The 14,651-nt window shown below is 48.2% G+C and overlaps 1 protein-coding gene across 1 annotated transcript; it reads right to left on the bottom strand.

The window, feature by feature from the left end:
• Positions 1–212: 212 nt before the first annotated feature.
• On the bottom strand, positions 213–2,996 carry PLA2G2E (phospholipase A2, group IIE). The gene is made up of 4 exons (XM_006862360.1): positions 2,956–2,996; positions 2,049–2,187; positions 1,841–1,947; positions 213–355 (listed from the first exon to the last, which is right to left on the bottom strand). The coding sequence occupies exons 1-4, from the start codon at positions 2,993–2,995 to the stop codon at positions 213–215; spliced, it is 429 nt and encodes a 142-aa protein (XP_006862422.1). The 5' UTR covers position 2,996.
• Between the last annotated feature and the right edge of the window lie 11,655 nt (positions 2,997–14,651).

Here is a 14,651-nt window from a genome sequence, read left to right as displayed (position 1 = left end):
TGTCTGGGTGTTGTACCTAAGGGGAAGGTGTAGCTGGGAGGGGACTAGTTCTCCAGGCTACAGTCTGGAAGGGATGGATTTCCAGGAAAGAAATTTTCCAGAGCGGGTAAAGCAAGATTGTATTTTGCTTGTTCTCCATGCCTGGGGCTACAGCAGCCCTCAGCCGTCCTCGGGGAGTGGGGTGGGGCCCTGGGAAGAGGCCCTATGTCACCTCAGCAGGGCGGGGTGGGTCCAGTACACAGCTTGTTAGGGTAATGGGCGTATTTGCGGTTGTAGGTGCCCAGGTAGTGGCGAAAGCAGAGTGCAGCCTTCCTGTCACATGCGCAGGTCTGCCGCTGGCAGGCGGTTCTGCCGGCTGTATGGGACACGGTGAGTCAGGGACCTGAAGGCTTGAGGACTCCTTGCTTTCAGACACAGATGTGACAGCCACTGGCTGCTCCTAGGCCCCAGTTCTCAACCCCATCTGATGGAACTCCACGCTCCTGGTGGTGTTTCAAGGGCAGGACCTATACACTGGGAAGGCCCCTTTCCCCCTCTTGCCCCAGGGGAACCATCTGAGTCACTGACCCCCTACCCCCAGCTCACGAGGTTTTTAGGCAACTCCGCTCCATGTAAAGCATTGTTGACTGCGGGACTGTGGCTATGAAGTAGAGAGACAGCTACAAAGTAATAGCAACTCAGTCCCAGATTAGAGGCCATTGAGACCAAAGCTTGTGGTCTCCTGGGACCCTCTGCCCGCCTTCTTTCAGAATGGACAGAGTCCATGGCTCTGGCATTTCCCTTAGAGCCCACCCTGACAAGTGGTCAGCTCTCCAGGCCCCAGGGCTCCTGCGGACTCCTCCTCTTCTCCCCTCTGCAGCTGCCTCTGTCTGCCCACAGTGCCTCGGGCTCTTTTCGTCTCCTGAATGCAAGGTACAGTTTGGACTTTTGCAGGATTCCTCATTTCCCCCTCAAAGGTTGGCCTCCCTTTGCCATGAGGGTCCTTCCAGTACCTGCTCTTTAGGTAGAACTCAGGACTACAAGGGGCTTAACATCAACTTGTTTGGGGCTCTCACCAGGGGCTGGACTAAGGTGGGGAAGTGGGTGTGGTTATCTTTACCTTAGGCAGGAAGAAGCAGTTACTTAGGTTATGTGTCCAGAATTATACAGTGTCCCCTCCCATTCCTTATCCCCTCAACACCATCCTTAACAGGGGTCACTGGGGCATTGGTGAACCCTGGAGACAGGGAGTTCATTATCTGACAAAGTTACTGTGCTGAGCAAATGCTCCAGAAACAAGAAACTCTGAGCCAAGCCTGTCTCTGATGGCATTGGTCCCGGTTCTTCTGTCTGCAGCCATGTCTGCCCCTCCCCCAGCACAGACCTTAAAGATCAGAACTGGTCTTACCGCAGTGCCTCTGCACCTGGCCCTGCCTGCCCTGGAGGCTGCTTCTGGCTTTGTAACAAAGAAGACTTGGTTCTCCCTCTGTGGGGCTGACCTGCGTTATATGGTTCAGGCTGCTTCCCCCACAAGGTCCCCTGGAGAGCCAATGGATTCAAGGACCCAGCTCTGGAGAAGTCAGTCTGGGGAGCGGGGTATGCTGTGTGGACCCTGTCCTTGAGGCTCAGTCCTGGGACATTCCTGCTCACTCCTTCTGTTCCTCTCTCCAGAGGCTGGAGTCGGGAGGGAGGAACCACCTGGCAGTGTTGAAGCTGAGAGCCTCTGGACAGGTGCACAGGCCTCCTCCACTCATCACAATGATGGGATGATGAGGGCCTAAAGAACTGGCCCTGAAGAGGTTCTGACTGAATTGTCCCCTAGGGGTCCCAGGCAGGCACTTGAGGGACAGGGGTCACCTACCACAGAAGATGTCACGCCTGCTGATAGAGAACAGGTACTTCTCCAGTTTGGGTTCACAGCCCAACTTCTGCAGACGCCCATAGCAGCAGTCATGGGCGTGGCAGCACCTGTGAGGGTCACAGCCAACCTGAGCCAAGGGGGAAGCAGAGGGCCAGCCCCCACCTCCTGGGTGTGGCCAGGGAGGTTCCCATGCAGGAGCGCCCCTTACCAGTCCGTCTGGTCCACGGGCCAGTGGGAGCCACCGATGCCGCAGTAGCAGCCATAGTCATTGTAGTGCAGGGCTGGCTTCCCTGTCATCCGCTCAATCATTACCCCAAACTGCAGAAGGTTCCCGCAGGCCAGGGCCACTGTGGGGAGTGGGGAGCAAGAGCTGAGGGCCCTGCTGGCATCCTGCCAGGACCCCACCCTCTGTAGCCAGCTTCCCCTCAAATCTGGTTGCAGACAGCTCTCCAGATAGCCAATTCGCCTCACCTCCTAGAGGAAACCCACTGCCAACAGCAACAATCTCTAACCCCCACCCCTCACACCGAATCCCTCCAGTCCTCACCCATCTAGCAAGCACATCCACCTCACAGAAAAATCTCACACCCTAGGGGGTCCACCTCAATTCCCACTTGTTGGTGAGTGCTGTTGAGTCGGTTCCAACTCATAGCAACCTTGTACAGGGTTCCAAGGAGCAGTTTGGGGGTTTGAACTGCCAATCTTGTGTTTCACAACCCAGAGCTGATCCTACAGGAGCAATCTATCCCCTTTCCCCCAAATCTCATCAGATGTCCTGGATATGCTTCCTAACCACCTTGGTCTCCTGGACTCCTCCCCTCCTGGTACACCAGGCTGGAGCCAAAAATGGAAGTTGGGATGGAGTGGGAAATAGTACACAAATGGCCCACAGTGGTCTGGGTTCCTCATGAGCCCCCTTTCCATGCCCTCAGTCCACCCAGGGTGCCCTCCTCTGTCAGTTCAGGTGGAAGGGTCTTGGGAGGACTCTGATGGCAGGAAGGGGATGGCCTGTAGCTTTGATTACCCACCTCATCCTTCCCAGAAGTCAGGCTGGGCAGACTCAGGGACGTCCAGGGATGGGGTGGGGAAGGGTAAAGGTCATGAGAGCCACTTACCCAGGAGGCAAAGGCAGATGAGAACAGGGGCTGGTTTCATCCTGGGGAGGGGTGAGCAGGGGTCCAGGAGCTGGGCCTCAGGAGAAGGCAGGGAGCAGGGGTACCTCTGATCTCCAGGCACCTCCCCAATTAGTTAAATACCTGGGTCCGTCCACTCCCCATCATTAACCCTCAAATGCCTAGTGATGCAATAATTCTTCCAGGACTTTGGCTGAGTCTCCAGGGGGAGGGGCCAGCCTGGCCTTGCGGACTCTTGTTTCCAGGGAGGTGTTTCTGGGAGAGTGACAATTCTGTGGCTCTCTTTACACCTCCCTTCCTAAAAAATCTGTGAGCCAGGTGCCATTCCAGATGTTTTGCATTCTTCCTATTTTTTTCCCCCCTCAGCCCCATTTTACTGATGTAGCAACTGAGGCCCAGAGAGGCTAAGAGATTTAAGTTCACATAGCATGAAAGTGCCAAGTGCCAATTCTGTTCTCTTTCCATGACACACACTGCCACACCAACATGCTTTCTTCCTCTCCCATTGCTCCTCGCCCACGGGAACATTACCTAAAGGGGGCGCACAGCTATGCTGAGCTGTTGGACCACACTGCAGCGTCCCCAGAGGGCCAATGGTTCAAGAACATACAGGCTGCAGCTGGGAGTTCAGCCAGCTGGACTCAGATGTCTTCATTGTTCTTTCCTGGGCAGGCTCTTGCTTACTGGCAAGCAGTGAAGCTGTTCTCAGCTGTGGCTTCCGTTTCCCCAGGTCCCCGTGCAGTGCAGCATGGCTGCCGTAGAAGCAGGCTCTGTCTCAGTCAGCTGGAAAACCCACACTCTAGCAGCGCTGGAAACGTTGGTTCTTGTGAGGTGGACCCCAGGCGTTGCTGTCCCCCTGGTCAGGTCAGAATGTTGAGACCACTTTTCAGTGGAGACTGGAGGCCAGTGGGAGGGAGGACCCTTTCTCCCCAAGCCCTAGGCCTTCTCTTATGCCTGGCCTGACCTCATTGTGGTCAGAAATACCAACTCCGCTGGTTGTGAACTCAAAGTGGTCTGATTTGCTGGTTGGTGCTCCCACTATGCCACGTTCTTCACAAAAAATATCTCATTGAACTGTCAAACAGCCCCCATGATACAGGTGTTATGAAAACCTCCATTTTATAGGTGAGGGAACTGAGGCACATGTCTAAGCAATTGGTGAGTTGGAACTTGGACCGAGGCAGTCCAATGCGCTACACTAGGGCCAATTTATCCCACAGGCATTGCTGATCTCATGCCTAGAGTCCCATGATACTTTTTTTTTTTTTTTTAATGTTTTATTGTGAATTATGTGATAGTTCACATGGGAGAACATTGGTTTTATATTCATTCTATCGTATATCGTATCATTGTCATGGTTACAATCCCCTCCATGCAATCCTTCCCCCGTGCCCCCCAGGTCTTCAGCACACAGTCGCTCTCCCTCTCTGGATCCAAAGTCTCCAGCTGCTCCATTGCTCCACATCATCATCTCTGGCTCCATTTTAGGCATCACTGCTTCTCTGGGTAGGGTCCGGTCTCTGCTCTTCTCCCTTGATGGTCCTAGGGACCTCCGCTCCTAGACTGAAAAGTTAATCACTCCCCTCCTTGCTATAAAACGTCTACCTTTACATTTCCGACCCTCACAAACAGTCCTGATAACAATTATTCACTATTGTATCACTAGAGACCCCTCTGCATTTCATTGCATCAGACCCGCCTAGTCAGACTGAATACTACACACTGGAGATTCTACCTTCCTCCAGGCCCTCTGGATCTAGGTTCCCTCTTGAAAGCTTGTAAGCCAGTCACTTCTTGCCTTTGTAGCCCCCTCCCCCCCGAGTCCCATGATACTTTAAAATAAAAAACACACACAACAGTTGTGGTCAAGTTGATTCTGACTCAGGTTGCTCTCATGTGGATCAATAGAGCTGTGCTCATAAGGGTTTTCAGGCTACGACCTTTCAGAAGCAGATCTCCAGGTCTTTCTTCTGAGTTTTTCTGCGTGAATTAGAATCACCAACCTTTAAAAAGATTTGCGTCGTTGTTAAGTGTTGAGTTGATTATGACTCAGAGTGACCCTGTATAGGGTTTCCAGGGAGTAACTGGTAGGTTTGAACTTCTGACCTTGCAGTTAGTGGGCCCAGGGCTTATCCTACAGCACCATACCAGAACTCCAGAAGGTTAGTTGTTGTTGTAGTTGTTAGGTGCCATAGAGTTGGTACTGACCCATAGTGACCTTATACACAGCAGAACGAAACACTGCCTAATCCTGGGCCAGCCTCACAGTTGTTATGTTTGAGTCCATTGCTGCAGTCACATCTCATTGGGGGATTGGGGATCTTCCTCTAGTTTGCTGAGCCTCCAGTTTACCAAGCATTATGTCCTTCTTCAGTGACTGGTCCCTCCTGATAACATATTTAAAGTACAAGAGACAGTCTAGCCATCCTGGCTTCTAAGGAGCATTCTGGCTGTACTTATTTCAAGACAGATTTATTTGTTCTTCTGGTAGTCCATAGTACTTTTAATACTCTTCTCCAACACCAGAATTCAAATGCATCAATTATTTTATGGTCTTCCTTATTTGTGTCCAACTCTCACATGCATATGAGACTATTGAAAATAGCATGGCTTGGGTCAGGTGTATCTTAGTCCTCAACGTAGTATCTTTGCTCTTGAACACTTTAAAGATGTCTTATGCAGCAGATTTGCCTAATGCAATATGTTGTTTGATTTCTTGACTGCTACTTCCATGGATGTTGATGTTGGATCCAAGCAAAATGAAGTCTTTGACAACTCATTTACATGGATGTTGTTTATTGGTTCAGTGGTGAAGATTTTTGTTTTCTTTACATTGAGGTGTAACCCATATGAAAGGCTGTGGTCTTTGATCTTCATCAATAAGTATCTTAAGTCCTCTTTGCTTTCAGCAACCAAGGTTGTATCATCTGTTAATGAGTCTTCCTCCAATTCTAATGCCGGGCTTTTCTTCATACAATCTAGGTTCTTGGATTATTTGCTCAGCATAGGATAAACACTGGACTGCCAACACACCAGCTGTTCCTCAGAAACCTACAGAGGATTGCTATGAGTCAGACAGGCACTTACCAAAAACAATAACAACAATACAGATTAAATAAGTATGGCGAAAGGATACAAACCTGCCCCACACCTTTCCTGAGTTTTATGGGTTTATTTTAAGGAGCTCTGGGGGTATAGCTGTTACGAGTTGGGTTGCCAACTTTAAGGTCAGCAGTTTGAAACTACCAGCTCCTGTAAAGATTTACAGCCTCGGAAACCCTGTACAGGGTCACTATGAGTCGGAACCGACTCCACGGCACATCATGATTATGGGTGTATTTTAAAGTGTGGTTTTTAATATATATACATTTTTTTATGTAGAAGGTCCCAGGGCCCCTGACAGAAGTCATGATGTGGCCCTGAACTGGACCACCAGTCTATAAAGCCTATAATGTGCCCTCAGCAGGGTCTGGGGAGAAACAGATGGCTCAGGTGACTCTCACACCGCCAGGAAGGACTCCAAATCCAAATCCCTGGTCCCACCCCAGTCAGAGGATGAAGTCCCAGGACAGGCTTCTCCTGGAGTGGGGAGAGCAGACTGAGTGGCAGGGTGCACGTGGCAATGATGGGATTAAGACTTTAGACAGGAGGAACCCATGAACAATGACATACGGCTGGCAGAGCCCTGCCTCCTGCCCTTCCCATTTCCGGCTTTAATTCTTCCTGGGCCTCTCTTCATTCTGGGTTCTGCTCACCCAACTTTAGAGAGGACTTGGGGACAGTGGGGCTAGAGAAGTGCTTCCACCTGCCCGGGGTTACTCAGCAGGGTGAGTCATGGGCTCCTGCAAGGGGCTCGCTCCCTTGACTCATTGCTACCTTTTGATTTTAACAAGGTAACTCCTGGCAGACCCTGGCTTCTGGCCTGGTCACAATAATCCAAATGGTGAGTCAACCAAAAATGAGCTTTGATTCCCAGGGAGCTTTGGCCCACAGCCCTTTCTGCAGCCGCTTAAAGGGTGTTTCCTGGGACCAGCCAGGTTTCCAAGAAGGCCCATTTTGTGATCTGTTTGGAGCCCTGGCCTGGGGTTCCTGCAAGCGTTTGTGGCAAAAAACTGAGGACTGTAGGGCTCAAGCCAGGCAGGGAAACCCAGATAGGCTTCCAGGCAGAGGTGCTCCTAGCTGAGTTTTGAAGCAGGGGAGGCAGCAGAGCTTGGAGGAGAGGAAGGGGTATCCACCATTTTGGGAATCACATGGCATTCACACTGACTGCACAGTAGGGTAGAAAGCACAAGGTCTCTGGCATCAGAAAACATGTGGGCTGGAGGGCCAGCTGTGCCCCTCTGGAGCTGTGTGACCTTGGCAGGTGCTGCCACCCCTCCAAGCTCAGCTTCGTCATCCATAAAATGGGCATTATTAGACCTGCCTTTCAGGGTTGTGGATGGATGAAAAGGAAATGAAATGGGTAAAGCCCTTAGCAGGAAGCCTTGTCCAGAGGAGGAACCCATAAACGCAAGGCCCCTCCCTCCTCCTCTCTTACCCACAGAGGAAACAGCAGCTCTCTGAGGATCTCAAAGCACTTACTCACCCCGGGGCACAGGGCCCCTGGCATTACAGTAGGAGTGTGTTGCCCCTACTTGGCAGGTTTTGGAACACCTGGGTGATTCAAACATTTAATTTGCTCAGCTGCCAGCCAAAAGGTTGCAAGTTTGAGTCTACCTAGAAGTTCCTCAGAAGAAAGGTCTGGCGATCTACTTCTGAAAATTCAGCCATTGAAAACTCTATGGAGCAGTTCCACTTCAGCACATGTACACGAGGTTGCCACAAGTCAGAATTAACTCCATGTGGCAGTTAATTTGCTTTGGCAGATTTTTATTTTTATTTTTTTAATCTTTTCTTGTTTTCTCAATTTATTATATATATAAAATTTAAAAAAATGCTTTATTGTGAATTATGTGACAGTTTATATGGAAGAACATCAACTTTACATTCATCCTATTGTATTTCATTTCACTGCAATGATTACAATCCCCTCCATGTATCATCATTCAATAGTATTTGCTTCCATTCCCTCTGTGTGTGTTTTTTTTTTTTGTTTGTGTACACTGAAGCACTCAGGAATATACAACTATTCAAACAACCAAAGGGCATACCCTACAAACCTGACCCCTGGCCGCCAGCACACAACCCCTCTCCCTTTTTGAATCTAGAGTCCCTAGCTACTCCATCTCTCCATATCATCGTCTCTGGGCTTTGGCAGATTTTAACTTTAGGAAGACATGGTGGCTGGGACAGAAGGAAGTGGAGGGAACAAAGCCCAGTCTCTTAACTTTGTCTTCTTTCTCTTGGTGCAAACTCTTCTCTTTGAGCTTCAAAATCATACTAAGAATAATAACACTTTTCAGTCTAGGAGCGGAGGTCCCTGGGACCATCAAAGGAGAAGAGCAGAGAGTGGGACCCTACCCAGAGAAGCAGTGACGCCAGAGATGGAGGCAGAGATGGTGACATGGAGAGATGGAGTGGCTGGGGACTCTAGACCCAGAGAGGGAGATGGGCTGTGTGCTGACGACCAGGGGTGACGGGCAGACTTGCAGGGTATACCTTTGGTTGGTTGATGATGCATGGAGGGGACTGTAACCATGGCAATGAAATGATATACGATAGGATGAATGTAAAACTAATGTTCTCCCATGTAAACTATCACATACTTCACAATAAAACATTAAAATAAAGAATAATAACACTAACAACAATGGCAAAACAACTACTATGTACTAAGATCCCTCAATACTGCAGACCCAGTTCTGAGCCTGTAGCCTGCTTTATCTCTTACCTAATGCATAGCTTGTATTGCTTCCCCCAGAGCCTTAGAAATCCCACAGACCTCGCTAAGCAAAGTGGAAGGATTAATGATTTATTCCATCGATAAAATGTACGGAGGGTCTACTATGTGCTGGGTTCTGCTCTAGGTGCTGGGGATGTGCCAGAGAGCACTGCCAGGCGTAGTTCCTGTCCCATGGTATTTACAGCCCAGTGAGGGGACACACGCATTAGTAATTACATGCATGAACGTGCACTAATAGGGATAAGTGGCTTGATGGAATGTTCCATGAGACCATGGGAGTGTTTAACAGGGGCGTCTGCTCTGGGCAGGGGATCAGAGAGGGTTTCTCTGTAGAAGAAATTGTTGGTTAGGGATCTCAAGAATTGGGTGAAGAGCAAAGTAGAGACAGCCTAATATAGAAAATAGTCTGTGCAAAGGCCCTGTGGTCTGAGAGGTATAGGATCCAGGAGGAGCTGGAAGGAGGAGGCTGGGTAGCTGAAGGGATGATGGGTGGGCCCGGAAGGACATGACTCACCAGGAAGCTGACCCTGGGACCTCGGCCTCCCAGTCATCTTGTAGTGAGCAGAAATGCCTCTGCTGGGTCATGTTGGTCTTTATTCAAGGAACACTGGTGCCCCAGCAAAGGGCTTTAAGCTAGGGTGTGACCTACTCATATCTGTGTTTGGAAAAGATGGTTCTGGTTCCTTTGAGGAGAACAAATAGGAGAGGCTATAGCAAAGAGAAAAGAGAGCTGGTAGCAGGGTTTTGCAGGTTCCAGGATGGCCCAGCTCCTGGTACTCCCCACACATCCGGTGATGAGGTGGGGCTGGTACTGGGACACACTAGGGTAAATGGGGAGTCTAGAGGAGAGGTGATCAGTGCCTTGGGATCCCATCCCTTCACTGAGCCTCCTTGGGTGTGGCAATCTGGTCTGTGGGAAGGGTGAAGAAGAAGCTGACCCTTATCAGGATCTATGTTGTTGGTAGGTGCCATCAAGTTGGTACTAACTCGTAGCGACGCTATGCACAACAGAACAAAACCCTGCCTGGTCCTGAGCCAACCTCACAATCGTTGCTACGCCTGAGCCCATTCCTGCTGCCACTGTGCCATTCCATCTCATTGGGGATCTTCCATCTTTTTTCTCTGTCTCTCCAGGATCTATAGAGTAGTGGTTAAGGAGCAGACTCCCAGACTTTGGAGACTGGATTGAAATCCTGGCTGTACAATTACTGCATGGTGTTGAGTGAGCTCCTTCACTGTTCTATGCCTCAGTTTCTTCATCTATAAAGTAGGAGTAATTGTGGATTTACATAGAAAGATCATAGAGATCGAAAGATTGTTAGACTGATGTATTCAAATTGTGGTGTTGATGAAGAATATATTGAATATACCATGGACCTCCAGAAGAACGAAAAACAGAGCTGTCTTAGAAGAAATACAGCCAGAATGAGACTTAGAAGGAAGATGTTGGCTCACTTACTTTGTGTCCTCAGCAAAGCCCACTGGCTAGAGAGAAGCATCATGGTTGGTAAGTGAAGGTGAAGGGCCAGGGAAGGTGAAGTGCATGAACACAGTGACCAAACGATGGGTTCAGACGTAACAAGTATGATGAATCTGACTCAGGACTGGGCAGCATTTCTTTCTGTTACATGGAAAGTTACTATGAGCCGGTGGCTAACAACAGCAAGAATATCTACCTAGAATGGTGTGTCTCTATAGCATCAACAATGGACTGTGAACCATAAGATCATCAGTTCAAACCCACCAGCTGCTCCTCGGAAACCCTATACAGGGTTGCTTTGAGTTGCAACCGACTCGACGGCACTTAACAACAACAATAACCTACGGTGATTGAGTCAATTCCAACTCATAGTGACTCTGTATAGCATTTCTGAGGTGGTAAATTTTACAAGAGCAGAAACACCTGTGAAATGGTTGATGCTGGGCATCTGGGAAGCACTCAATGGATTAACTTGCTTTGATGGTTATTTCTATGAGTCAGATCTAAAGTGGGGTATTTCCTGTGGTTACAGGAACTTTGATCTTTCTGATGCCCTGGTCCATATAAAGGTGGCCAGTTAGTGGCTTCTGAGTCTTCATTGTCCCTCTGTAGGATAGCGTGACTCTGTCTCTGAGTCTGGAGACCCCCTCAGAATCCTCACCCCACAGCATTCTAGGTGGTCACCATCAGCCTATCAGTGCTGGCTTGTGAAACTCATTCAAGCGCTCATAGGACACCTCCTGTGTGCATGCCAAGTATTGTTCTAGGTGCTGTGACTACAACAATAAATGACAAAAACAAGTCCCGGCTCCCCAGAAACCTATATTCTAATAGTGGAGATAGATTGATTATGCTGTTGTTGTTGTTAAGTGCTGTAGAGTTGGTTCTGACCTATAGCGATCCTGTATAGGGTTTCCAAGGAGCGACTGGGCGACTGGTGAGCTTGAACCACCAACCTTGTAGTTCAAACGGCTTTGCAGTCTGGCACATTAACCCACAGTGCCACACCAGAATTATACATAGGTTAAAAAAAAAAGAAAATATAGACTGGCAGACAGTAATAATTGCTATGGAGAAAAATAAAACAAGCTGAGGGGTGAGAAACTATTGGAGCAGACAGGGAAGGAAGTGTGGGACCAAGCCATGAGGATAGCTTGGGTAGAGCTTTCCAGCCAGACGGACAGCATGTGCAAAGGCCCTGAGAGAGAGCAGTGTGTTTGGTCAGTGTGGGTAGGAGTGATGGGCAGTGGGAGAAGGAAGAAGATGGGCTCAGAGAGGCAGTGGGGCTTGATAATATCAGACCTGAGAGGCCATGGTGAGATCAGGGGGCTTTTCTATGTGTGGGATGGGGAGCCCCTGAGGAGCACAGAGCAGATGAGCAGTGCCTTCTAGAGGGTCCACTCTCAACTGGAGCCCAGTGCTTCTTTCCACCCTCACCCCAGTTCTTGATTCTTGAGCTTTGGGGTTGGCGGTCTGCTTCTTAGGACCTTCCTTCCCTGGCCATCCCATAAGAGCCCCACCGCCCAAGGCTGACCCAAGAGAAAAGATGAAGGTATGTGAGGTGTGTGTGTGTATAGGTTCTGGGGATCACATACTCCATGCATCGGCAGCAGTACCCCTACCCATGCATGCCACGTAGGTTTCCATGAGCAGCACTAGTGCCTGTGTGCTTGGTGGTGGGAATCTCTATGTGGTGACATGGGTTAATGGCATTGTGGGTTAATGCTACAGACTGCAAGGTTGTTGTGAACTGCAAGACTGGCTGTTCAAGCTCACCGGCCACTCATCAGAAACCCTATACAGGGTCGCTATGAGTCGGAACTGACTAGATGGCACTTAGCAACAACAATAACAACATGAACCAAATGGTTTGTCGTTTGAAGCCACCCAGAGTTGTGATCCATAGGTTGTTTTATTTTGTTCTGTTTTTTGATCCACAGGGTTTTCACTGGCTGATTTTCAGAAATAGATGACCAGGCCTCTCTTCCTAGTCTTGAGACTCCACTGAAACCTCTTCAGCATCAGAGCAACACAGAAGCTTCCTGTCATGGCTATGAGGGATCCTACATGGAAGGCGAGAGTCTCATCACTGAGCCACCACGGCCCCATGGAAATACAATAGTTATTACCATCTTTCTTGCTATTAGTGGTAGTAGAAGTGAACAGAGATTATGGGGCCTTCACCACACAGCCACTTACTGCTTGGTCTTAAGCACCTGTTTCAATGGCTGTTCTTGGACTTGAGACAAGAGAACCCATGTGTGTCCTCATACCACATGTCCAAATATTCTAAAGTTATTAACTGAGCCGGCAAACTGGAAAACAAAACATGTTCCCTCCTTCTCTGTGCTTGTTGTTGTTGTTGTTGTTACGTGCTATACAGTAGGTTCCAACCCATAGCAACCCTACACACAACAGAACCAAACACTGCCTGGTCTTGTACAATTTCACAATCATTATTACACTTGAGCCCATTATTACACTTGAGCTGGTACTGGGACACACTAGAGTAAATGGGGAGCCTAGAGGAGAGGTGATCAGTGCCTTGGGATCCCATCCCTTCACTGAGCCTCCTTGGTTATTACCATCTTTCTTGCTATTAGTGGTAGTAGAAGTGAACAGAGAAGTGAACAGCTGCAGCCACTGTGCCAATCCATCTTGTTGGGGTCTCCCACTTTTTCGCTGATCCTCCACTTTACCCAGCATGATGTCCTTCTCCAGGGACTGGTCCCTCCTAATAACATGTCTGAAGTATGAGAGATGAAGTCTGGTCATCTTAGCTTCTCAGGAGGATTCTTGGTTGTACTTCTTCTAGCAGTCCAGGGTACTTTCAGTATTCTCCTCCAACACCATAACTCCAACGCATCAATTCTTCTACAGTCCTCCTTATTCGCTGACAAACTTTACATGCATATGAGGCTGTTGAAAAAACCATGATTTGGGTCAGGCACACCTTAGTCCTCAAACTGATATCTTTGAACAATTTAAAGAAATCTTGTGCTGCAGATTTGCCTAATGCGATACATTGTTTGATTTCTTGACTGCTGCTTCCATGAGTGTTGGTGGTGGATCCAAGCAAAATGAAATCTTTGACCACTCCATTTTTTCCTACATTTTTATGGATGTTATTCATTGGTCCAGTGGTGAGAATTTTTGTATTCATTACACTGAGGTGCAACCCATACAGAAGGCTGTGGTCTTTGATCTTCATCCGTATTTTAAGTCCTCTTCACTTTTATCAAGCAAGGTTGTATCATCTGCATATCATATAGTAGGTTGTTAGTGAGTCTTCCTTCAATCCTAATGCCACATTCTTCTTCATATAATCTAGCTTCTCAGATTATTTGCTCAGCATACAGATAGAATAAATATTGTGAAAGACTACAACCCTAGAACACACTTTCCTGATTTTGAACCATTCGGTGTTCCCTTGTTCTGTTTGAAAATCTGCCTCCTGGTCTATGTAGAAGTGCCTCATGAGGACAATTAAGTGTTCTGGAATACTAATTTCCCACAGAGTTGGCCATAGTTTGTCATAATCTACACATTAGAAAGCCATTGTGTAGTCAATAAAGCACAGGTAAACATCTTTCTAGTATTCTCTGCTTTCAGCCAAGATCCATCTAACGTCAGCAATGATATTTCTAGTTCTCATCTGAATTCAGCTTGAACTTCTGACATTTCCCTGTCAATGTATTGTTGAAGCCATTTTTGAATTATCATTAGCAACATTTACTTGCATATGATATTGTCTGATGATTTACACATTCCTTTTGATTCTAAAGTCTGCCCCTGGCCTTGTTTTGACTGGTGATATGGAGCTGCACAAGACCTTTTTAAAGTGTTGAAGAGCAAAGATGTCAGCTTGAAGACTAAGGTGCACCTGACCCAAGCCATGGTATTTTCAATAACCTCATATGCATGCAAAAGCTGGACAATGAAAAAGGAAGACCAGAGAAATATTGATGCTTTTGAGTTATGGTGTTGGAGGAGAATATCGAAAGTGTCATGAGCTGCCAAAAGAACAAACATATCTGTGTTAGAAGAAATGTAGCCAGAATGCTCCTTGGAGGCCAGGATAGCCAAACTTTGTCTCTCATACTTTGGATATATTGTCAGGAGGGAGCAGTCGCTGGAGAAGGATATCTTGTTTGGTAAGGAGGAGGGTCAGTGAAAAAGAGGGAGACCCCCGTGAGATGGATTGGCACAGTGGTAGCATTGATGGGCTCAAGCGTGGCAAAGACAGTAAGGTTGGCCCAGGATTGGGCAGTGTTTCATTCTGCTGTGCATAAGGTCGCTATGAGTCTGTATCAACTCAATGGCACCTAACAACAACAACAACAACAATGGAGCTCT

Source organism: Chrysochloris asiatica, unplaced genomic scaffold (assembly GCF_000296735.1).
Source record: "Chrysochloris asiatica unplaced genomic scaffold, ChrAsi1.0 scaffold00047, whole genome shotgun sequence".
Classification (NCBI taxonomy): domain Eukaryota; kingdom Metazoa; phylum Chordata; class Mammalia; order Afrosoricida; family Chrysochloridae; genus Chrysochloris; species Chrysochloris asiatica.
This window is presented reverse-complemented; position numbering and strand designations above follow the sequence as displayed.

Coding starts and splice junctions, on each gene's coding strand:
- PLA2G2E (XM_006862360.1), bottom strand. CDS start 2,995: ATGAAACCAGCCCCTGTTCTCATCTGCCTTTGCCTCCTGG. Junction 2,188..2,955: donor CATCTGCCTTTGCCTCCTGG/GTAAGTGGCTCT, acceptor CACTCCCCACAG/TGGCCCTGGCCTGCGGGAAC. Junction 356..1,840: donor CAGGCGTGACATCTTCTGTG/GTAGGTGACCCC, acceptor TGTCCCATACAG/CCGGCAGAACCGCCTGCCAG.